The sequence below is a fragment of the Anas acuta genome, chromosome 3 (genome assembly GCF_963932015.1).
Source record: "Anas acuta chromosome 3, bAnaAcu1.1, whole genome shotgun sequence".
In the NCBI taxonomy this organism is placed as follows: domain Eukaryota; kingdom Metazoa; phylum Chordata; class Aves; order Anseriformes; family Anatidae; genus Anas; species Anas acuta.
This window is the reverse complement of record NC_088981.1, coordinates 108,726,453-108,750,670: the sequence shown is the minus strand read 5'-3', so window position 1 is coordinate 108,750,670 and position 24,218 is coordinate 108,726,453. Positions and strand designations below refer to the sequence as shown.

At 37.1% G+C, this 24,218-nt stretch overlaps 1 protein-coding gene across 2 annotated transcripts in view; it reads left to right on the top strand.

Moving 5' to 3' along the window:
- LDAH (lipid droplet associated hydrolase) overlaps positions 1-24,218 on the top strand; it is a 116,932-nt gene that overhangs the window by 59,303 nt on the left and 33,411 nt on the right. For both annotated transcript variants that reach the window (XM_068678709.1, XM_068678708.1), the window contains one exon: positions 20,547-20,787. In XM_068678709.1, coding sequence (XP_068534810.1) covers positions 20,547-20,787 — 241 coding nt within the window. The remainder of the gene's footprint in view (positions 1-20,546; positions 20,788-24,218) is intronic.

Sequence of the window (24,218 nt, the reverse complement as noted above, 5' to 3'; positions counted from 1 at the left end):
TTCAGCTGCCTTCAGTGAGATATGTGTTAATTTAACTTTATGGATGTCTTCAGTTGGTCCCTGAATTGGACTGTTTCTGTAACATATATATATATATATATTTGGCACTTCTCTATCAGTTCTTGATAGATAGCAAGCCTTTGGGAGCATATGCAAGGAAACACAGGTGGTCTGAGCCAGCAATTAGACTAAAATATGCTTTAGTTGACAATGTACACATTGCAGAGGCTGCATAATCCACCTTGCAACAGATGACAAAGTTCGGAGGAGTATATTCTTTCAGTGAGGCCTCAGGCAATATCATTAAATCTACTGGAATAGCCAGTAAAGCAAGCAATATGAACTTGGTGTATATGCTAACATTATGCAGCCCTGTTACATGGAAAAAACAAGAAGTACTGCAGATGATTTATTAAACCTGACGAAATAAAATAAATAAGATACTGTATCTTTGAAGCATCAAGGGAGTTTCTGGAAAAAAAAAATCTGGATAGATTAAAAAAAAAAAAAAAGGAAAAAAGGAAAACAATCTTCATATGAAAACCTAAGGCAAATATAAAACCTTCTCTCTTTGGGGTGGGGGGTTGCAAACCAAAAAGCAATGAGTACCCACTGAGTTCGTTGCAAAGATTCATTAGAGAGATACTGACTTTCGACTAAAACAATTAAAAGTCCACCAGCCTGAATTTAAAAGCTTGACAAAACTTCAGGACCCCATCAGTGAAAGGCTGATAACTGTGTAATGGGGTTGAGTGCCAGGAGACCACGATCAACCATTATTTTCACTGGCTTGATGACAGACTGTAATCCTAAAGGTCCTAGTCATATTCTTTTCTACCTCTCCCCGCCAAAAAAAAAAAAAGCTTTAAAAAATGTAAACTCTAAGAAAATGGAGCAATCAACAGACAGACAGGATTTGTTGAGTAACTCTCACTGGAAGCCTTTGTTGTGCCTAGGAACCAGCAGCATGGAGATTGCCACATGCTATGGAGGTTGGTCTGTAATGGCTCTTCCCTTCACAAACAATCCATTTATTGGTTTAGAGGGCAAAAGAGTGTGAATACCAAAAATTTAGGAAACTTAAAATGTAAGGAGGAATTAACTGTGGTGCATCTACAGATGTAAAAATGCCTCAGGGTAAACTAAAAAATGAGTCAAAACTTTTGTGTTTTTCTTTCACCGGGGAGAGACATAGGTCTTTCCCCACACTAATAATATCATTTTTGTCAGGAAAAAATGGCTCCAAAGCCAAAGCAGCATGATCTATCAATTATCAGCAAATAATTAAATGTATCAGGAACTGAAATGTGATCAACAATTTGAACATAGTCTTCTGTTGTGCTCTGAAGATACCTGAACATCACTGCACTCTGTCTGCCTGGTTTTCTGTTTTCTGCTTTCATGTTGTAAGCAGAGAAATTAGCTGTTATTCATACATTGGGTAATCTATTGCATGTGGTACCAACTTCTGATTCTGACATTGACCAAATATGTTGTGGTTAACAGTGTGTAACTCGCCATTATCTAACAATCTGCCTAACAATCCACTTCCCTCTAAAATGAGATGACAGGGTTTATGCTTTAAAGTTGTTAAATAAATAAATAAAAATAAAAAGATTAGTGTTTCATTTATGGCAAAAAGTTGGTCAGAGACTTTCAAAAACAAAAAGCATTTCCTTTTTTTTAGCTAGTCCCACACTTGGCTGCTGTTTCTGGACTTGTCCTCTGTGACTGGTTCCAGAAAGAGTTATTGAGTAACTCCATATACCTGCTTCTGGAGAAATTTCCAAGTTTTTGTCTTTTAATTTTGCAGACACCTTGTGGATGTGGCACTTAAGAACATGGTTTAGTGGTGGACGTGGTAGTGATGGTTGGATTTGATGACCTCCAGGGTCTTTTCCAACCTAAATGATTCTGTGATTCTATGATTGTATGTTCAGCTTTTTAATTTATTCACTCTACTATTGTCAGAATTTTTTATTTTTCTCATCTTCAAAGAGAGAAATTCTGAAAGTCTGAGTCGTATCCCCAGTCTCTGAAATGCAGCAGGAGTTTTCTTCCCTCTCAGTCCTCAGTAATTCTGCTTAGCCATGCAGCTCCATACAGTCAGCCTCAGACCAACAGGCTGCCCATGCTCCTGACTGAAATTCAGTATTGCTCACTGTAAGGTAGGAACACCTCAAAAAAGTAAAAGATTTCCACAGGCCTGTATTTGGTACATCTGCTCTGTTCTTGATAGTAGCTGTAGAGGTAGCAAGCAAGAAACCATTGAGGAATCAAGTGACCAAGATACAATGATAAAAGTCTGGATGTTTTGGCAACACAAAACTTTAGGACTAGAAACATGTAGAATTTTCAGAGTTTGATGTTAAGAAAGATTGCCAGTTGTAGTATGCCACTTTTCAAGATCTTGTGTGTCTTAGGTGTTGATATCTTAACTTCTAAACTGAATCGTGGAGTATACCAAAGAAGCATGAATGGAAGTTTAGATTAGGCTTATGGTGCTTGTCAGCCTACTTGGCCAAAGCTCATGCCTGATTTTCTGGTCCAAAGAAAGCTTTTTGAAATTAACCTCGCAGTGATTTGGTTGTTTTATTTTGCTCACTAATGTATTCTGCCATATTTCTGTTACACTGTGTTAGCACACCATAGCTCAGCTCACATTAACCACAAATGGAAGCAGTAGTTCATCATGCTGTCAACACCTGGAAGTGGGCAGTTGAGTCCTGGATTTGCCTGGCTGAGTTCAGTATTGGACCAAAAGGTGTAAACATAGAAAATTAGTTTAGAAAACAAAAGGATTAAAGATTGCAACGTGGCTGTCTAAGAACAGAGAACAAAGTGGATCTACACCAAACAAAACTGATGGATAAATCCACTCATTTTGTATCTACTGAATATAGACCAAAGACTACACACTCATAGTTTGTACTGTATGACTACTGAATGCCTCACGTGAAACAGAAATAGGGCTACTAGAAAGATGAGATACAATGTGGTAGTTAGAGCTCAATTTTGGTTTCAAGGAGAGCGTTTAGACATACATGTATATATGTCTTTCATTCTTAATTCTGCCTTGTATATATTCTGAAGACAAATAATGCATTTCTGAACAATGCTGACCATACCTCATATGCTATTTGAGTGGGTAAAGCAGGTCGATATCATTTGCTCAGTCCTAGAACTTTATAGGAAATACTAGAATATGTATAGTTCAGCACTTTTTTTAATCAGGAAAATTTGCAGTCCAGAAATCTTGAAGATCAAATGAGACCAGTAAATAGTAGAGTGATCATAAAAAGTACAAATGTAAATTTAATTAAAATTGATTTCTGTTACAATGAAAATAGAGGTCTGACAATATCAGTGGCAGTACATCTGTCAGAATGTAATTACCTAGTCTAGTCTGTGAACACAAGTTTCTTTTTAACATAGGACACATTTTTAAGAGTAAGGATTCAGAGTCAATAATAACATAGCTTGTTTAGATCATAAGCCTGTGATAAGAAGGCTATAAGAAAAAGGGAAAAACAAGGTCTCAGGACTTTCTGAAGAAAATTATATTTTGTTCATAATATTCACAAAAAAATTACAACTTCTGCCACTGTCCTTAGTGTATTTGCTTTACTGCTCAGTCGAATATAGAAACAATGTGATAACTAGGATTTTTGTCTGTGATGTTTCAAAGTAGGGAAGCGTAAGTAATAATTTTAATTTGAAGAGACTTAATTTTTTTTATTAGTGTGTTTATTTAATTGCTAATAAAACATCTGATTTCTTTTCAGATGTATGTAGTCAGAATTCAAATACACCTATAAAAATTATTTTTTTCTAGGAAGTTAAAAGATATTAAAGTAGCCAAATGTACAAACAGAAAAGGACTATAAATAAACTGAAAACCGGAATCTATGATCATTCATCAAGAATCCAAAGTAAAACATGAAAATGAAGAGGAAATGAATGACTAAAAATAAAAAGATGGCCAGAATGGTGAATACCACAACCGGATTTATTAAGTACAGTGGATTTTTACACATTTGTTCATAAAATCTTGTTATTTTGAATCTCTGAAAATTTGGATTCATATTGTAATAACTAAGTTAAATGATTCTGTAAAAGTCAGGGAATCATAAACATGGCAAGAAGTGAATTTCAGAAACAATTAGTATTTATAGCACATGTTTTCAAAAGAGGTCTTCAAAAGAACCCTTTTGAAAGCTAGGTTTCCCAAAGAACTTGTTAAGCTGGGTGGTGAGATCTTTTACAACTCTGGCTGTAGATGTGCATGCATAGTACTTGAAAATCTGAGCCCTGCATCTTTGGAGAGTTGGACCAAACAATCAAAACTCAGTATCAAGATATGTTGCACAGAGCTTCAATCTGTTTTGTTTTTTTACTGCATTTAGTATTCTTTTAAAGAAGACAATCAAGCTAGAAATCAGTACTTTAATTTACTGTATTTGATTTAAAATTGAGTAGAGAATGGGGAAAAACAGTCAATTAGGGCATTAAAGAATCATCCATGAAAGGAACATGTAAAAGGACTTTGTGGATGTTCTTAACAGACTTCACAAACATGTGGTTAAGGTGTGAACATGGCCAGTAACTCTAATAACCAATATTTATTCCTAGAAAATATTAAAATATTAAAATATATTAAATATTAAACTGCAATTTCTCCTACAGTCCTGAGGGCTTAACAAAGAAGTTGAACTGCCTCATCAGCTCTTGCACTTCATTGTACGTGACACAATTATTCAAGCTGTTGAGGGCTTGGCTTGGGTCTCCCACTTAGAAGAGGATGCTTAGAATGGACAGTGTACTAATTAGAAGTATTTTATACTGTGCCATATTCTTAATTTGTTCATTCTCCATGATTTACAGCGAAGTTTAGGTATGTTTGCTTTAAAGCCTCAAGCAGAAAAATATGTTCCTCTGCTTTAGCTTTTATATTGAAAATGGTGCATCCTGTTTGAAGTGTGTAGACCAGGTGTGAAAGGCATTGCAGACACAAACTGGATGAAAAACAACTTAGAGTGCACATTCACTGCATTTAAGAAATTTCTAATATAATATTGAATTAAGTTCAGATAAAGATTGGATACTTTTGTTTTGTTTTATTTTGTTTGCTTTTCCTATCTTTTTAGTATTTCTTTTATTGTTGATAATTTTAGGGGAATTTTTTGCTATTGCCAAGATGGATCTTTTCATATAGCAGAGGATGTGTCAAGTGACTGTTACACCTATGTTTAGAGAACTGAATCAAGCCCTAGATTTCTCCTCAAGAATCACCCTCTGTGCTCTTTAGAATGAGGATATCTTCAGAATTATGTGTAATAGAAGTCCACTTCCCTTTCCATTTATTTCAGTCTATAAATATTTGAAATCCTTGATTTCTATTGTTTGGATACAATGCTATTTAACTGTGACATTAAAAAAAAAAAAGAAAAGGAATTTGCCCTTTTGTGTGGAATTCACTGTTAAATATACATTTAAGTGGAAATCCAGAAACCACAAATGTATTTAATAAACTTGTTACCTTTGGAGTCCCATAAGAAAGTTCAATTAATGTTAATGAAAATATGCTTCTAATAACTTTGTTACAACATTTCTAGTCACTGGAAAATTGTAAGAACACTCTGCTCTTTTTCAAATTCCAAAATGAAGCGTAATTGTGTGTAAGTCAAATTACCAAGTCCTAATTGTTCTTGAAAATGCTAGAGTGAATTTCTGCTTCTCTGTTTTAAAAAAAAAAAAAAGCATTATGACTACTGTAAGTGTATTTTACTGAAATGAAAAGTACAAAAAAACAGATCTGAAAAAATACAATTTGAATTGTGACCTTTAATGGCAGGTGGCAGAGTTCAGACTTTTTCATTGGCACTGGCAATTAAAGGATACTCTCAACATTCCCTTTTTTTTGTTTTTTTCAAAGACCTTTTTACCTGATGACCAGTTTTATTTGCATGATAAATTGGATATGGTGTTTGCTCTTTTAGCAGATCCTTGCCCAGTGCATTGCACTGGAAGGAAGTTTGTATATTTCCCTTGGGAAAGTCAATGGAAGGATGGAAAAATAAGCTGACCGGGAGATTTCCACACTCCCTCCTCTCTCTTCTTCTCCTGATACCCTAGCAAGACATTGGGGTACAAGTTCTATCTTGAACCTCAAATATATACCTGGTTTCTTTTCTTCCATTCACAGAAATACAAAGCAGAAGGTTGGGCTTTCCGTTCTGTTTCTTTTCAGTATAGTTTGGTCTCACTTCTGTTTTTCACTGGTTTAGCAAATCAGGACTTGGTCTGCTCTTCTTACTCTCCAGTACGTCATTAAGTAAGCCACTTAAAGATGGTTAAAATGATAATGGGCTGAACTCTTGCCAATATTAAATCTTATCTTGGTTTTCCTTGTCCCTCTAGTAATCCTTCTGGCCAAGCAGGGCTACAGGCTTGAGTTGACAGGATGCCTTCTGAGGCCTGACTTCAGTGAGTGGTGATGTACACCCCTTCAGTGTTGGAAGTGGAGTATTAAAAATAGAAGTCCAAGGATGTTGAGGCACTGTTGGAAAGTCATGGCCTTCCTTTTTCATCAGCAAAATGAGATTATAGTTTTAAGGCTGGTTTTTCGTTTACCTTGTTCAGCCACTTTTCCTTAAATGCACTGTCATTGACATTTATTAGTAGGTATGAGTATACTGATGTATTTGAAAACTGTTGGTTCAAGACAGAGGAGAATCTGATTCTTAATACCTTCTTTGTGTTGAGCCATCTCTTCATTGCACACGTTAAGGTTCATCGTAAGTGGTAAGTTTCCCAGGTCATATTTGTAAGGATCACATTTACTGGTCCATGTACTGTGAGGGTACCTGCAGATGCAATGCAGTGGTCTCATGGGAGTGCTACACTGAAAAATAATCCCACCCTGTACTTCCAACATGAAAATGGAAAGAATTTCTCCTGGAAAGTGGCAGCTGCACTCCGACATTCATGTAATGGGAGCAACTGAAAGCTTTATGGTGTGTAACTGTGACACTGCATTCCAACATAAGCTTCTCCCTGCCCTTCTTCCAACCAATAAACTATTCTTCCTCTCTCTTCACTCTCACCCCTCCTAATCTTCTTCTGTTTATATGCTTTAATCATAATAGCAACAAATCCATCCCTGCTGGTATTATCACACCGTTGCAAATTTTGGCTGTCTCCTTTGGCACTTCCCTTGTAGATGGAATGATACTGCCCACTTTGATGGGGCTTAATTCTCAATGTAAAATACTGCTCTGTCAATGAATATTTTCTCTATTAAACTATTTTCTGTCCAACAATAAGATACAGCTTTTTGGGAGAACAGTTTTCTCATTATTACCTTAACCCATAAAAAGGCTTTTTCTTTTTCTCGTTTTTTTTCTTTTTCTCGTTCTTTTTCTTTTTCTCGTTCTTTTTCTTTTTTTCTTTTTCTTTTTCTTTTTTTCTTTTTCTTTTTCTTTTTCTTTTTCTTTTTCTTTTTCTTTTTCTTTTTCTTTTTCTTTTTCTTTTTCTTTTTCTTTTTCTTTTTCTTTTTCTTTTTCTTTTTCTTTTTCTTTTTCTTTTTCTTTTTCTTTTTCTTTTTTTCTTTGTTTTTCTCTTTCTCTTTGTTTTTCTTTTCTTATTCTTCTTTTTCTTCTTTTTCTTTTTCTTTTTCTTTTTCTTTTTCTTTTTCTTTTTCTTTTTCTTTTTCTTTTTCTTTTTCTTTTTCTTTTTCTTTTTCTTTTTTTTCTTTTTCTTTTTCTTTTTCTTTTTCTTTTTCTTTTTCTTTTTCTTTTTCTTTTTCTCTTTGTTTTTCTCTTTCTCTTTGTTTTTCTTTTCTTCTTCTTCTTCTTTTTCTTCTTTTCCTTTTTTTGCTTTTACCTTTGCTTTTCTTCTTTTTTTTTTTTCTTTTTCCTTTTCTTCATTTTTCTTTTTCTTTTTTCTTAACTTTTTGGGAAAGATTTCACTTACCCAAATATTTGTAGTTCAGTGTATTCATTTGCATTTCAGCTCTGAGAGACTTGAAAAATTTAATAAACAGTCCGTGTATTTGATATATTAAATATTTTTAATAATTTGCAAATAGGTCAGTATGTAGAGCAGACCTGTTGGGAAATGGTTTGTGGTGTTTGTAGAGAACACTTCGGAGTTCTTGTCTTTTGTATGTTTAGCAGAATTCTGGACTTTGGCTGGGAAAATTCTGGAAGTACTTCTTATTGGAAAATATTTCAAGTAATGTGAAACAACAGATCATATTTTCTTGTGACATGACCCACTTGTAAGATGAAGTATGGATGGTCCCTCTCCTGCCATCATTAAAAAGGTTTCAGCAGTGGAAGGCAGGTGTTACAGAAGATACCAACAGCCTTTTGAGAGGGGAACCTGCAACCAAGAAAACCAGATACAACTGAAAACTTACTGGTTTAAAAGAGAATTGTCAATGGTCTCAATTTACTTCTCAATCCAAGAAGAGATTCTGTAACTATCAGGGTGAGTGTTTTAGGGCAGCCTTTGTCTTCATCTGTCTATACAAGAACAGATAGAGAGAATCTTAGTCTCTCAGGCTGAGAATATCATGGTTTTGGTGAGACCTATATAGGCTGTGAACAGTCGTATTTAATAAAATAAATCCTTTAATCAGAATTTTTAAGGGGACAGAATTAAGGCCTATTACATTGATGGAAATTTTGCCACTGGTTCTGACAAGACCAAGGTCACACTCATGGCCTTACAGTAGGTGGAATCACATAGGACCTGAAGCATTCACTGGGCTACTGGACTCTTTAGGACTCTCCAGTTATTAAACTTGTGAACAGCTACACTGATGGCAAAGGTAATTTCTTACTCTTAGCAGCTGAAGTTACATAATGTCAAGATTTCCATGCCTCTCACTTGCTTCCCATTGAAAAATATACCCTGAGTTATTTTCATGCCCTTTTAGTGCTGCCATTATTCAACTTTGCAGAACAGGTTTTAGTATACTCCCAATAATTTTATGCAAATTAATACTGTAGAAGCCTGACTGCAATTCACATTTTAAAGGGACTCTTCATACAGCTGGTGCAATGAGTTCAGGCACAGATTTCCACTATATAGGGCCCAGAATCAAATTTATACTAAGTCAATGGAAAGTGGCCTTGAAGTAAGCATAAATTTATTCGCACCTCACCTTGCTGCAAATGACACTCAGGCCTACATACATTTGGATGTGATCATCATACCCAGCACTGTGTTCACCGTTGCACTGAAGACTACAGCATTTGAAATACAAATTCATTAAAAAAATGCTGGTCCTTGAATTTTGCTTCCATCCAGGTGGAACTGCCAGGAAGCACTGGAGGCTTGAGGTATTAAAGACATAGTTCAAATAAAACTGAATAGTGTATGTTAAGTAGAGATGGTGCCAGGACATGGAAAGCCTTATGATCACTGTAGAGCATTTCAAACAGCTGAGAATATTGCTTACTATTTATATCATCAGGTAGAATCTGAAAGCAAATACTAAAAAAATAAACCTAAGTTTTCATTCATTTGAAAAGTATATGCACTGTATATATTTGAACACCATGGGTCAAATTTAGAAGTTGAAAGAAGGCATAGTAATTTTTATTGTAATACTGTATATGTTGAATATAAAGAGTAATAGACCAACAGACTGAGAGAAAACAATATTTAAAATGGTGTGGATCAGATAGATTGACTTCTATTTCAAGGCATCCTACTAATTGCTTTTCCTGCTAAATTCTTCTATTTTTGCTACATAGAGAAGAAATAAAACAGTACTAGATGCACTGCTGAGTTGAGGATAATTTCTGCAGCAGCCAACAAATTGGCTGTACTTCTGTTTGTTTACGTGGGGGAGTTCTGACACTTTCCATCAGCTGGAAAGTTGAGTTTGTGTGTTTTCCTACCATTGAGCAGCATCAGCTAAGACTTAGCATCTATTTATACCTTAAATTATTCCCGTCTTCTTTTTCCAGAATAGTCTGTAAAAGTACAACACAGGTTAGGTGCCCACAAGGTGCATTGGTATATTCGTTTTGCTCCTGCATTTCATTAGTAAGGAATAGCATGGCTATTCTGGGCTGATGTTTGTGCTACAGCTAAAAGAATGCCTTAGACTAACTTCTCCCAGAAATGGTGACATACCTCAGGCAAAAAATATACCAGGGACAGAATATGAAAGCAGGCTATGCTCCTTAAGTTGTTTCTAACAATATTTTTCTGATTAAGTCATGAAAAAGTAAGGAAAAAACTTGGCGTTGTGAATGAGGCTGTAGGGTGGGGAAACGGAAAAGCGAGTTTGCTGTAATCTGTTGTGTTACCTTGCACTACTTGGGATGGTACAAGAAATCTGATGGTTGGGAAATTATGAATCAACATACTCAAAAAGGAGGTTTACCCTTAAATTTAATTAACTGTTGTTCAGCTCACATATATTTAACTGGGAATTTACAAAAAAGAATGTGTCTAATATCACTAAGGACAGCATTATCCTTACAACAGTTTAATCTTTCCTTTAAAAAACAGTTAATAGGTCTTTATGCTTTACCTCAGTTAGTATCACAGCAAAATACTGTGAAATTGTGAAGATTATGCAAAAGTGCACAAAACAAATATCAGCGTCATCTGTACCTTTCATTACTCTTTATCTTGAAGGATGTTAATGCTCTTGAAGTATTTGTAAACAACAGATGTATGTATGTATATATGTATGTATACTGTTTCCTGAAGAATCCATATAGTTAATGCTTTATGTGTACGTCCAAACAGAAATAGACTGAGGTAAAAATTGTATGGTTGTTTGAATTTCTGTTACACTGAATCCAGCCTGTTGTAATAATAGTCTCTCAGAACAAAATTCCCCAAATCTCTAAAATCTCTGTTGTATTTCAGAGCGTTGGAGATGTGTCTGACACAGGTTGACCAGCTCCCTTAAGGTCCTATAGTCATGAAGTTTTACAGATGTGAGAAGGGGTCTACAAGGGTTGTACCTGTGGTCCCAGAGAAACAAGGGTGGTCTCTCTCTCTATCACATATTGATAATTCTCATTTTGCCTGTTTTGCTCAAATCCAGAATATGAATTGAATTCAAACCCTACATCAATCTGTTAGACTACACCAAAAGTAATTTTATCTATAAAAACATGAGGTTAAGTATGAACAAAGGAGAGTACATCAGATGCCAAGAGGCAGAGACATCCCTGACATCAGACTAAGATAAACGGAAAACAGCCCTCCAACAGGAAACAGCCCTTGTCACACAGCCAACCTGAGCCGAGGGTGTGATGCAACACAATATGAAAGCAATATTGTTTTGTTAAAGTATGTTATGAATTTCAAGTTGCTTTGCTTTGCAGATCTCTAGAGGAGACATTGATTGGGGCTTGGCTACTACTTCTCCCCAGCCTCAGCTCTTGCTGACGGGGCTCTAGTTTGACCTTTGAGTGACAACCTAGCCAAGGAACAAGAGGGAGAAGGCTGTGAAGACAGCCGTGTCAGCATAGCACTTTGAGGAGGCAGCCTCATCTCAGACACATATTGTAAGAATTAAAAGTTTGGGTGTTTGGGAGAGAGACTTAAAAATGGTATCTTCGTATTCTGTGAATTTGCCATTTCTTATACATCTTGTGAGTCATATTTGCACAGGTGGGGTTTAAGAAAAGCCTGCTTTTCTCAGTGGAGTAACAAAGTGCACAGTAGAGGGCTAAGGATTTCCATCAGTGATTTTATGAAGATGAATGACATGTCACTGTGGAGAGAACTCACCCACATTTTAGCTTGGCATAATACAGTTTATAGGACAGAAAAGCATTCATACTACTGTGCAGTGTAATTTCTAGCCAACTGTGTTCAAGAAAAAGGAATTCAGACTGAAATAAGTAGAGGGAAAGCCTACAAGGATAATGAGGAACCTAAATTATGGGAGGATAGGAATTCTCCATCAGCACTAATCTCTGTGATTTTCTTTGGCAGCGTTTTCTGGTGGCTAAAAAAAAAATTAAAAAAAAAAAATTCCTGGGATTTTCTGAATATTTTAATTTAATGACTTCCATATCAAAAAAGGGGGCCCATGCCAGTGATAGTACTGTGAGGCTGCCATATTCTCATCCTGTGCTGTATTGTGCGTTTTTAAGGGTTGGGTATTTTTCTAAAGCATCATAAATTTGTCATTGGTTGTTAGAGGGTTATGGTAAGACAAGGAAATGCAGAGTGGCTGTGGACTGGGTTTAGCGATCATCTTAAAACAGTTCATTTAATTAAGATAATTCTTTTAATTAAAGTGAAATATTTTTTCACTATTGTTCTCAACTTCGTGTTTCATTCTGAAATTTTCAGAGAAAGGTTAAAAACTTTACAAATAACATTTGTGTTTCTTTTTTTTTCCCTCCAGAAAAGGTAAAGTAGAAAGTCAAAAGTAATGTCGTGTTGGTGCACTTTGTTTACCATAAATGCATTTCCTGATGTGTTTGCTCTGTGGGCTGCACAGTCTTTTGTCAGGTGAATTCAGAACATGGTGCATATGATTTTTTTTTTTATTTCTTTCCATCACATCTACTTATGTCACTGGTCCCACACAAAATATTTTCTTATCCTTCACATTTATAGCCCTTAAAAATCAGTAGTTACGTTCCACCACTCCATTCCCTCTTTGCTCCCATTTTGCCAAGTTATTCATGTTTCTCTACATAAACATAACTTCCTTTAGAAAAATTTATCATCAAAGTTCTTCATTGATTTTAGGCTTTATTTGTGGCTGGCTTTTGGTTGAAACCTTTCTTTTTAGGATGTAGAGCACAGAATACAATCTTATTTGTCTCCCAAGGAGACAGAGCTTCCTCGGGCATTTGTGATGTGCTTCCTCACTATATGTAACATTAACCTGCTAAGCTTCTCTCTCTCTTGCTTTCCTCACTGTATCATATTGCAAACTTGCAAATCATCAGCTCTTCACGATTCCTCATGTGTCCCTTCAGCTGTATTACTTGCCAACTTTTTTCCTACTTGGTCATGTTCTCAATTGTTTTTCCTGGGCATATTTAAAGATAGCAGTAGTTTTGAGTTTGTTCCATGAGCTGAGTAATTAAAATACCAAATTTAGCTTTACAAAACCTCGTTATTGTACTGCTTCTTCCTATTTTTTTGCATTTGTTTGCTTTTTTTTTTTTTCTCTGTACTTCTACTCGGAAAAACTGCATTAACTATCTTGAAGCAGATAACCAGTTTGGATCTCAGAAAGCCAGTTTGGCATTCTGAGACAGTTTGGCATTCACTGGAAACTGAAATCTAGCTACAAAAGAAAGGTAGTGGCAGCCATTTTGAATTTCTTCTAGCTTTTCTTCTTCTACTGCATCTGTAATTTGAAGACCATTTTTGCAAGCACTGAGCATATGCAGAGTATGTTTCTGATTTCTAAGCAGTCCAACATCAAGGTCACCTGATGCAAATGCAGACTTTGCTTGACTAAAAAGTAATGGGAAAGCATTATACAACTTCATCTGTATTTGAAAGTGAAAGTTATTATATAGCTGATCTGCTTTAATGGCAGAGGTAGCCTAGAACACAGGGTAGCAGTGTAGTTTCACAGTTCTGTCGCAGTCATCATGCTCTGGTGTTGATGGTGCTAATGTGCATTTTTTGTCTTGGCATACTTTATAGATACAGTACATATAGTATGAAGTGGTTTAATAAGTTTGAAACATCCAACAATTCCAAGGGAATTATTGTGTATCTGCAGCTTTTACAGAAGTAAATTCTAAATTTCAGTCTTTATACCTCGCCATGGTAAGTGACATCAGTAAATTCACACAGTGTTTTCAGTGCTGGAAACAATACAGCCTTAGTGTGTCTGTGCACTCTCCCGGTGCATTCAGAGCCCTGCTTCTGTTGGTGCACATGAAGAACTCAGTCCTCAGCCGTATCCTGTGTAAATCTGTGACAACTCTAACAGAAGGGGTTGTGATCAAGAGTGTTGATCCAGTCTGTTCTCAGATTATGAAAGCCTGAATACCCTTTACTAAAGTAGAGTGGAAAACATTGCCATGATGCTGTTAGGGGCACTCAGAAAGTTTGCTTATCCTAGGGAGCAAGAATTCCTTGAATCCGTCAGAAAAAATGTAAGTGTATCACTGAGAGTTCTAACAGCATTCACAAGGACTTGCTTATACTAACTGTGCTTTTGTTTGGAAAACAAAATAAACTCTGCAGGGAGCAAATTATGCTCATCATATTAAAAGGATTTTCTTATGAAAATTCCAAAAAAAATCCTTCTTTCTGTCACTTAGTCATAGGGATTATATGACACATAACACAATGAGAGATACGCAATGGAAGGAATAGAAAAAAATAAATGAAGCTGGTGCCAAAGTGAAAATTTGGGCACTAATAAATAGAAACTGTAGATAAGTTAAAATAAATTTAAAGAAAAAATCAAGGGGGATGTGTAGTCTGTAAACTACAGAAGATGCTAATAGAAGACTTTTGAACTCAGCAACTACTAACTAATCTACAAAGACATTCATGGTAAAAATAATGCAAACTCTTCACCTTTTCCACAAAATGTTGGGCATTCACACTTTTCTTTTACCACTTCAGCTGTTTTACAGAAACAATTTGGTTACTGAGAAAATAATATTTGCTTAGAGAAGGTGTTTATGAATTGCTATAGAGTTTTCTGTAATCTTCCTGCCTTAACAGTATAAATTTGTATGTGGAGCCATCTAACTTTGAATTTCAGTTTATTCATCTTTAAAAAAAGTATGGTAAGAAGTCTCTGGGTGACTTAATTCTTATAAAGCACTTTGAAATTTCCAGGGGTAGTATTGTTTTTCAACTGTGTTTGAGATGTTTGTTCTGTGGCATGTTTAATATCCCCAAACATTCATTTGGGATCACAGGACATCTCGAAGGTAAAATAGAAGAAAGTGCACATCATATGGGATTGCTTCACACCAGGAGTGAAATAGTTTTTTTGTAACTTCTGTACATTCTTTCATTCTTTTTCTGTCTTGAAATGATTTGGTTTTGTGTATATCGAGCTGTGACAGACAGCGTGCTCATGCAAGAAACAAAATGGCATCTCAAAATGAGCAGCTGAAGGAGAAATTCTTACGGATTTCAAAATATAATTTCTTTTTGACAGTGTGTGCAAAGGAAAAACTGAATAGAGGAGTGTGTTTAGAAAAGGGACTGAGCAAAGCGAGATGGCAAGCCTAGAAAGTCCTGTTTTGTGCGAGGAAAGTGTAAGCAAATGCCGGCTGTTTTGTCCGACGCGTTTTCTTGGAAATCTTCTCAGCACAGCTGTGTTAATAAAGCAGGGTACACTTCCCTGACCCGAGTTGTTTTGCCTACAGGTTTCTGCATACTGAGTAAAAGAAATTGTGATTAATGTGGCACTCTGTGTCAAGGGTAGACTGTAGATTATCATTAAGTGCATCATTATGTTAGCTTTGAAAAATTTACTAGGTTTCACCTGACAGATAATAGCTTTTCTTTTGCCAACACAACAGAGGAATAATAAACTAATACATGGGATGAACCAGATATATCAAAAGAAGTGTTACTTTTGACAGAGAAATGGCTTTTACTTTTCTTCGTTTTGTTTTTTTTTTTTTTTTCCGAAGGATTTTAAAGTAAAACTTCCTCACTTATTTTCTTCCCAGCCCTGTGATATGAAATCAAGCCTCCTTTCCACATCCTGGTGCTATTGATATGGGTCAGGGGTGTGTGGCTGCAGAGCCGTACTTGGATGCTTTGGTACTTACCATGGGTCAGCGCGATGGCTCGCTTATAAAAAATAATAGATTGCTTCCTGCTTCTGCCAGCTGATTTCATCTCTGGAGTTGCTGTGGGCTGCGAGTTGCGTAACGGGCGTGGAATCCAAACCTTGAGTTCTTTTTGTTGGTGGTTATTGTATTAACCGTTCCTACACCCCCAGTGAGGAAAGAACAGATTATTCAGCAGGAGCAAATGCTTTCCAAAACCTTCCCCACTCAAAAGTCAGAGCGAGCCTTCAGTGACCATCAATTGTGCCGCTAAAGCAGAGTGAACCAGCAGGTTAGTTTTGAAGAAGTTTTAGTTTCTGGTAGTGTAGGAGAAATATTTTCTTCAGTGAGTAAGACTTTTGTTATTTTACAGCTGCAGTAGAGAAATCTGAACATGCTCAAGAGGTGTCATGGGCAGGGACAACCTGTCCATTGAGAGCCAAGGTATGTGACCAGCAAAGCCTGGCTGCAGTTAATGGATTCACCTACTTGGAGTCTCTTCTGAACCAAAAAATAAAAAACACAAGATCTTTAAAATGACTCATACTCCTTTCTGACGTTCATATCAGGCTTCTCACTTCCTGCCTGCTCTTCTCCCCCATTTTTTTTCTCTTAGTAAAATAGCATTATATATTACGAGCAAGCAACAAGGTGGCACAGCTCTCTCCTGGCTCGTTTTAAATGTCTACTTAATCTCAGGTGCCTGAGTTTGTAGCCATGCATAATCAAAACTATTTGATTTCTGAGGTGTTGAGCTCCTCTCATTGACTTCACAGGAGTTAACAGGTCTGAAAACCATGTCACTCTTTTGAATACTGATTGTAAGTTGCACCCATTTGTTTGTGAGGTGTTACATCCTCAATATTGTCATTGACCAATCCTTAAAACAAGTAGCATTACCCACTGAAACTTGAAATCATAGCTGCCAAATGTATTTCAGCTCTTTCAGTTGAAGGCATTAATGAAAAATATTAGTCTGGTTTTTTGGCTGGATCTGATCTTCATACTTTCAGTGTCTTTATATAGAAACTGTTTAAACATTTTACAAATATCCTTTGTTTGTGTGGTCAAGACTAATAAATTGTGCAGCGATAAACAGCAATTTGTTGTAAATTTAATTGTTTAATGTTTTGTTCTCTGTTCTCATTTTAATCAAAACAAAAGATTTCCAACTGTTTTTGCAAATCCCAAACCGTTGAAATAACCATTATGCACTAAAAACTTGAGTAGATTCAGTTGTTGCTGTATAGCCTGCTCTGGGCAGAGTCCTGGGCTTGTGGGTGTCCTGACTCGAGTTTCAGCTCCAGTTTCCTTAGGAAAAAGTGGCCGCTGAATGTCATAGCAGCTGTGTGAACGTGGATGTCCTGTCTCATGCTTGACATGCTCACATCTAGAAAGTGAATGTCTTTACAGGTAGGATTTTTTTTTCTGATTTATAAGTGCAAATGCTGGATGTTAGAATTCAGACTAGTGCCTGAGCTCCCTTCAGAGTTAGTAAATTGGATATCCTCCTTCTGTGACTGCTCTTAGCTTTTATACCACCATCTTGTTTTAAATAGATTAAAATCTGGATAGAAAGCCAAGAAGTACAGGAATGTGCGTAAGTTCTTTACATAGGTAGTTTGGAGGAAACCTGTGTTTTGTTCTTCAATATTTGCATGAAGCAGTGATGACATGAAGCAAATCATACTCATTTAGAGATCCTGCTTAACCAAAGCTCCTTGGTCAACATCGTTCTTTCGAGGACTCACTTTTCCTTTGAAATAAGTACTTTCTCGTCTCTCTGTCATGTAGAACTTGCTGTGCAGACCATACGTACCTGAAAATTGATAGCTCTAGACACCAAAGTATATAAACAGTGACAAAAAGGAATAGAATAGTGGATAATGTTACATTTTTTTGTTGTTAACAAGATCTAAACCACAAAAATTTGTGAGATGCTGCATCGTATTACCATCCCTTGAACCACTGAGGTCTTAAGGTCTATGTAATGTAAAGAGTTAAAAGTAGATAACGGAAATTGAAGAAGCTGCCTGCTGACAAGACAAAAGAAAAACCATGCCTTATGCCCTGAACTTTAACTGTGAATGTAGGCATTATCCTGGGGGCTGAAATCTTGCACTTTAGTATCATTTTAAGTAAATAACTGGTAAGCAAGTTAAAAAAAAAATTATAAATATTGTCTATTGTAAAAACAATCAGCAGTGACAATTTCAGTCTAATGTAGGAATATATGCACTGTTTTTAGCAGTTTGACCAAAGCACAAAATGGGTAAGTGATACAATCTACATACAGTTCTCAGCAAATCATCATGGGCATGGGGCATGTTTGCCTTCAGTAGGTTCACTGGGTGACTTGTAGAAGTCCCCAGATCCATTCAAGTCTCTGTAAGTAGTGCTTCTGGTTAGCCAGCTCTCTGCCTTCCCAAGTGCTTAACCAATAAATATCCCTAGCCTTTGAATCAGGGGTAATTTGAACCAGGAGATTTGGATTTCTCACCCTAGTTATCTGTAACACTTTTTGTATTTTGATTTATTGCTATCACAAGAAATTTCTATAATTACGTGTGAGAAGGATTTCCATAAACAAAGGGGTCGTTTGCCTTTACACATTACTTAATGATGTACAGTGTGGCATTCATAGCTGTGAATACCTGGTGCTTTGTAATAGATAATGCTCTCCATCTACAGAATGACCAGTTATATAGTAATTCTGGAAGTTGTAATGTGAATATAATTGTGTGCCATCTATGTGATTTCAGCTGGTGTAAATTGCAACTAGATGAGATCCTCACATTTGACAAGACAAAAATGATTTTAACTGATGTTGAGTGTTTGAATCTTTTTATTTTCCTTCATTTTACCTGTATAATTCTAATTCACTTATTACATATGGCTTTTACAAACATCTGTGTCATTATAATAAAATATGTTAAGTCTGTTGTATCCACAGTGGTATTGCAAAGAAATTGAACTACATCTTTAAGCAATTCAGCAGGCAAATGCACATTTCAAAATCCTGGCTCAGGAATCTAGCAGTAAACTAAGAAATAGCTGATAAGTGTTTGAAAAATATAAATTTTGAATTTCTTTGTTATTGTCTGCCAAAGATTAAAGAAAGAAATTAAATAAAATTACCCTCTACATTACCACCATCTTTTAAATTTGTATGCCATTAAAAATGCAGGAATGTGAGGGCTTTGTAACAGCTTTCTTGGTTTGTCTTTCTTTTGCCTCCAAGGTTTAGCAACTTCCCCCAGTGGTTAGTACAGCACTCCAAGCAACTAATCCTGTATCTATAAACTGTAATGTCAAAGGATTAATGTGTGCCTGGGAACGCAGGTCAAATCTGCTTTAGATCACAAGAGTTTGAGTTCAGCTCCTAGCTGAAATATCACGAAACTACCATATAATTTAGTACAAGTCTTGCATTCCTATACTTCAGCTGCTGGTTGCCTTTAATAAAAAGAGGCCCAGGACTGATTTCCCCGAGAATGTATTTTTCTTTGTCTAAAACCAAAGTAGTATCAGCTGGAAAGTAGAAGGATTTCTTAAAATAGTTCTGTATTCGATATAAATAACACTTTCAAAGTCTGCTTTTAAAGTACTGTAGAAAGTGCAGCACGGCAAGTTACTGCTATTTCCTGAATTACTCCCGTTTGCTGTGTTACAATGCCCAGATTTCGTGAGCATCCCATCACGGCATGCCCTGCCTTCTGCCCAGAGAGCTGCTGAGGGCATGGTGCTGCACACAGGTGCAATGGCATGCAGGAGCTGACTGATTCGAGAGTAAAGACAAATATTTGAAAATGTTTTTTAAAATGCTAATTTAATTTGTGTAATATGTCAAATGATATATGCAGTAAGCAGACGTATAACTGCATCTTTTTCTGTTCATGCTGAGTCTCCAACAAAGCACGGTGATTTATGCCTAATTATCTGCAAATGTAATATCCAGAATCTCTCATGTTTTGCATTCTTGATAATTCTGCAAGGTACAGCAGTTGTGTGTCTTCAAGGCATTTTCCTATATGAATTCTTCTAGTATGTTTATACTTCCAGGGAAAAGTGGCAGGTATTCTTTAATAATATTTGATATTAACATAGAAATATACTGGAGAGTAGGAGTATCAATTTTCTTTTTCTTAGTGTGGGTATGTTTTTTTAATTAATTTCGTTCTGTTTTAAGGCTGCAGTATGTTCTGTTATTATCAAATAAAATAATTAGTTTTAAAATACATCTATTTCAATTTGGCATAAAGCAGTCGTGTGTGCCCCTGTATGCACCTTAGTGAGGGGGCTGCGTGCTTATTCTTTTGCCCTGGCCAGGCGTACCTGTGTGGAACTGCAAATCGGAAAACCTGTGTGCTGTCAGACTGTAAAGATACCGTCTTAGCAGCGGAAACTTTTAAATGTGTTTGTTTTACTCGGAGAAAGCAGTTAAAAGAGCCAGGTGCTTTGCTGCCATATCGGTCTGCTCCTGTGTGCTGCCCTCTTGTGGGGCCAGCTCCTGCTGGGCCGGCCCGCTGGGCTCTCCTGCCCAGCACCTTATTTCCCAGCTAAACGCATCCCATTCTGACCGCTAGAACCCAGCATGTCATAACCAGCTGCTTGTTTCCCTCATTTTAAGAAAATAATAATCATCTGGGCACGCCATGAAACCTGCCTACGTGTCTGCACCTGGCAGACCCAAGCAGGCCCCATTTGCCACTTTGCCTCCTAGGTCGTGCTGTGGTGCTGCGGGACGCTGCTGACCGTGGTTTTCTCTTGGCCCCACAGGTCCTGCGCTCCGTGCTGCTGTTCCCCACCATAGAGCGCATGGCTCAGTCCCCGCAAGGCAAGCTGATGACACCCCTGCTGTGCAAGCTGCGGTACATCCTGTACATGCCCGTCTACCTGCTCTCCTTCTTGCCGGAGGGGGTCAAAGCTTCCCTGGTGCGCTTTGCTCTGCGAGGGATGAAAACCTGTGACGAGTCCTCTATAACAACCTCAGTAAATCTCTTCAGTGTGGATTGCATTGGTGAGTGCATTTTTTTTTTATTGCACCAACTTTTGTATTGTTTGAGTTGTGTAAATGTTGATGTTGTACACAAATGCTCCATACTAAAGCGTGAATCAATTTTTGAGGACAGGTCTAATCTTTCCTCCAATTAAGACCACAAAAAGAAGAAAATCATAAACGATTCAATCAAAAAAAAAAATCTTAAGGGGGAAAATAACAAATAAAATACTTTCCTAAAGAATATATATTTGTTAAGAAAACTAACCTATATTAATAACAGCATTTTGTGTGATTAAACCACTGCTTTACAATCTAATTTATGTTATTTACCCCTTCTTACCTTTTGCTTTTCTTTCATATTGGGTAGTGAAAATAAATCAATAATCAGTTTAACAAAGGGCTCTTCACCTCTGTGTCTTTAAGCTACGATTTAACTGTTTCAGTGGATTTTGTAATGTGAATTGGAATATTGATAAACTTAGGAAAGGGTCTTCAGCCTGCAAAACCACAGAGAAGTTACTTTGTGCAAAGTAGAACGTCAGTGTTTTTTGGGCAAAGACAGAAGATTAACGTTCTTGCAGTGATATGGCACACTGTAAGCATATTTTGCACATTCTAGCAACAGGAACAGCTTTAAGAAAGGGAATAATTTCAGATAAATTATGTTAAGTTTAGAATGAAAACCAGAACATGGATTGTGCTATACTCCAGGTATTTTAGTAAGTTAGCAGTTGAAAACAATTTGGACTAGAATTGACATGCTAACACAGTAATAATAGCAAGAAGGAAGTTTAGATTGCATTAATAGTAGTAAAAACACATTCCTAGATTTCCAGTTGTGTTCTGTCTTCTATCAGTTAATTTTACCTCCTAATCGACCAAACAGATGTGCCAGAGTGATTCTGTGCTTGCAGCGAGTCCCTTTAACCTCAGCCCATATCTGTGAGTGTGTTGCTCTGTACCAGACTCTCTTGTAGGACTGTGCAGAGACTGAAAGCAGGATGGGCAGCGAGGGTTTTTACTGTCAAACCCCAGACAGTGTTGTTTATGTTGCACAAATGTGACAGAATAGTAGTTGCTGCATTGTAGTACCCTGTACCTGACAAAACCAGGCTCCTAGTCGATAATGTAAACTGCTGATAGGAGTCATATGGTCTGCTGATTGTGTTCCTGTTAATTTATGGTAATTTTATGATGCCCAAGGAGAAAACTTGCATGCAGTCATATGTACATTAGGACTTCAGGCTTCTTCCTCTGCTGATTTATTCTCAGAGAAAGGTATGTGAAGGTCTGTGGGGTCATGTCTCTACAAGCCAGGAGTCCTTCTCTGGTCCACACAGATAAACTTCTACCTCTCAAAACAGGTAGCCGCATCCAGAGTTGTATTGGAAATGGTCCTTGGCCTGTGTTAACCTCCAAAAAAAGCGTGGCCAGACATTGTTTGTGAGTGCTGTTTGGCCAAGACCACAGCAGTGCCAGGAATAATTTAAAAGAGCGGATTTTGAGTGCTGCTGTTGGAGCCTGACTTGTCAAGCTGCTCAGTCCCCTAGTGCATCTGTCCTGGGGTGTCTGCCGGCTGTAATTTTCTGGTTGCACCCGTGTCTGATCTGTGTCCAAGCTGCAAGGAAAATAGCAGCAAGAAGTCAGGCTAAAGGGGCTTGTACTCATAGGATGTGATCTCTGTCTATGCTCAATTTATTGACTGAATTCATTATACCAGAATGAAAGTCTTTGTGAGCCAATGTCTTGTAAAACTTGCACAAATAGGCGTTGTTGATGCAACTCATTCCTTTGGGCTTGTGATATCATCTCTCTTAGCAGAATTCCCCTTCGGTTCCATCTTCGGAAACTGATGATATTTTACAGCCCAGTGACTCAGGACCACATGCGTGGATTAATAATTGTAGGGCTTTCCGGATATTGCCTGTTAGCCTTCTCTTGTATTCTTTGTGGACAATAGAAAATGTAACCCTTCAGCAAGAATTGCTGAGCTTAGCATGACAACTGAGACTGTCCTACAGAACTGCTCATCTGCAAGTGAGTGAAGTCCCTGAATTTGTGGTAAATATTCTTCTGATCGACTCCTTGTCCCTTAATAAACTGCTAGATATGGTTGAGAAATGTTGAGCAAATGAAGTTGTTTCTCCTCTCCAGGAAGGTTGCATGTCAACTCATTAAAAATACACATATTGCCTTTGGCATGTACATCTGTTGCATTACTGTAATTGTAATAAAAGCTGTGATTAAGAGCAGAAAAGATGGTAAAAGTTTCCTTAAAACTAATACGTCCGTTAAAACAAATCAACCTGCCAGGGATTTGTTACCACATCCAAAGCTTAGTCACAACAATGTTTTTTCTCCTCTGAAAGGAAATGAGATTTGAAAACTTAATTATAGCGGAACTGTAAGACTTAGTGCTGCTCCCATTGAAATCAAGAGTGAAAAGCTTCCTTCAGTGGCAACAGGATCAGGGCCCCTAGCTGAAGGACTCAGTCAGAGGGGTTAGGGTGTTGTGAAGGAAGAATTATATTACCTGTCTATCCAACTGTTTCAAATTAAGTTTGCTCCTGCTTCTTATCCAAACTCATCTTTCCATTGTCCCAACCTTGCGATTGATGGAATGGAGAAGCCCCAGTCAAACAGCAGAAGCTGTTGTGATGACATTGTCCAGAAAGGTAACATGGTATGAAGTCTTATCCTGAAGGGAAATAATAGGAGGAGGAGAGACAGCAAGGACTGTAAAGAAAATCGATTGTAGGGAAGGATAGGAAGACATATTAAAAATAAAAATGAAGTTGCTAGAATTAAGCAAAGGGGTCTGAAGGCAGCTTGCCTACCTAGATTTTAAACTTCTAGCAAGGGTATTCTGAGGCAGAAAAAGTATTACAGCTAACAAACTGGCATTGAGATACTTGTATTCATGAATGTATGGGATGAATAGACAGAAAAATTGGACATGAGCGACCATGAGTTATCTGAAATATCATGCTGTTTATTCAGCCTGGCAAAACAAGGATACCCCTATCTAGGACGGCGATGGTTGTTCTACAAATCTTGTGTAACTCTTCAGTACTGGAACACTTTGGCACTCTAGCCTGTTGAAATTTGTAAACATTTCTTTGGTGACAGATGCCAGTAGCAGACTTACAGTGACAGTAAACCATTCTGTCTACATAGGACAGGATTTATTGTCCACCAGTTTGACTGGCAAACTTCCTCCATTTGTTTCTGCAGAATTTCCACAAAAGCACAGACATTACATAATAGGTAAACACTGCAAGGCTTTTTCGGGAGGCGGGCTCAGGGGTCAGAGGTTAACATCTGGATGACAGGGAAGATACAGATAAGCATAATAGCAAGAAAAACCTCCAACTGGCCCAAAGGGGGTCGTCCTTTGTGATCTTGAACCTGTGACTTCCCTTGAGGAATCTCCCTGTTTATTTAACCTA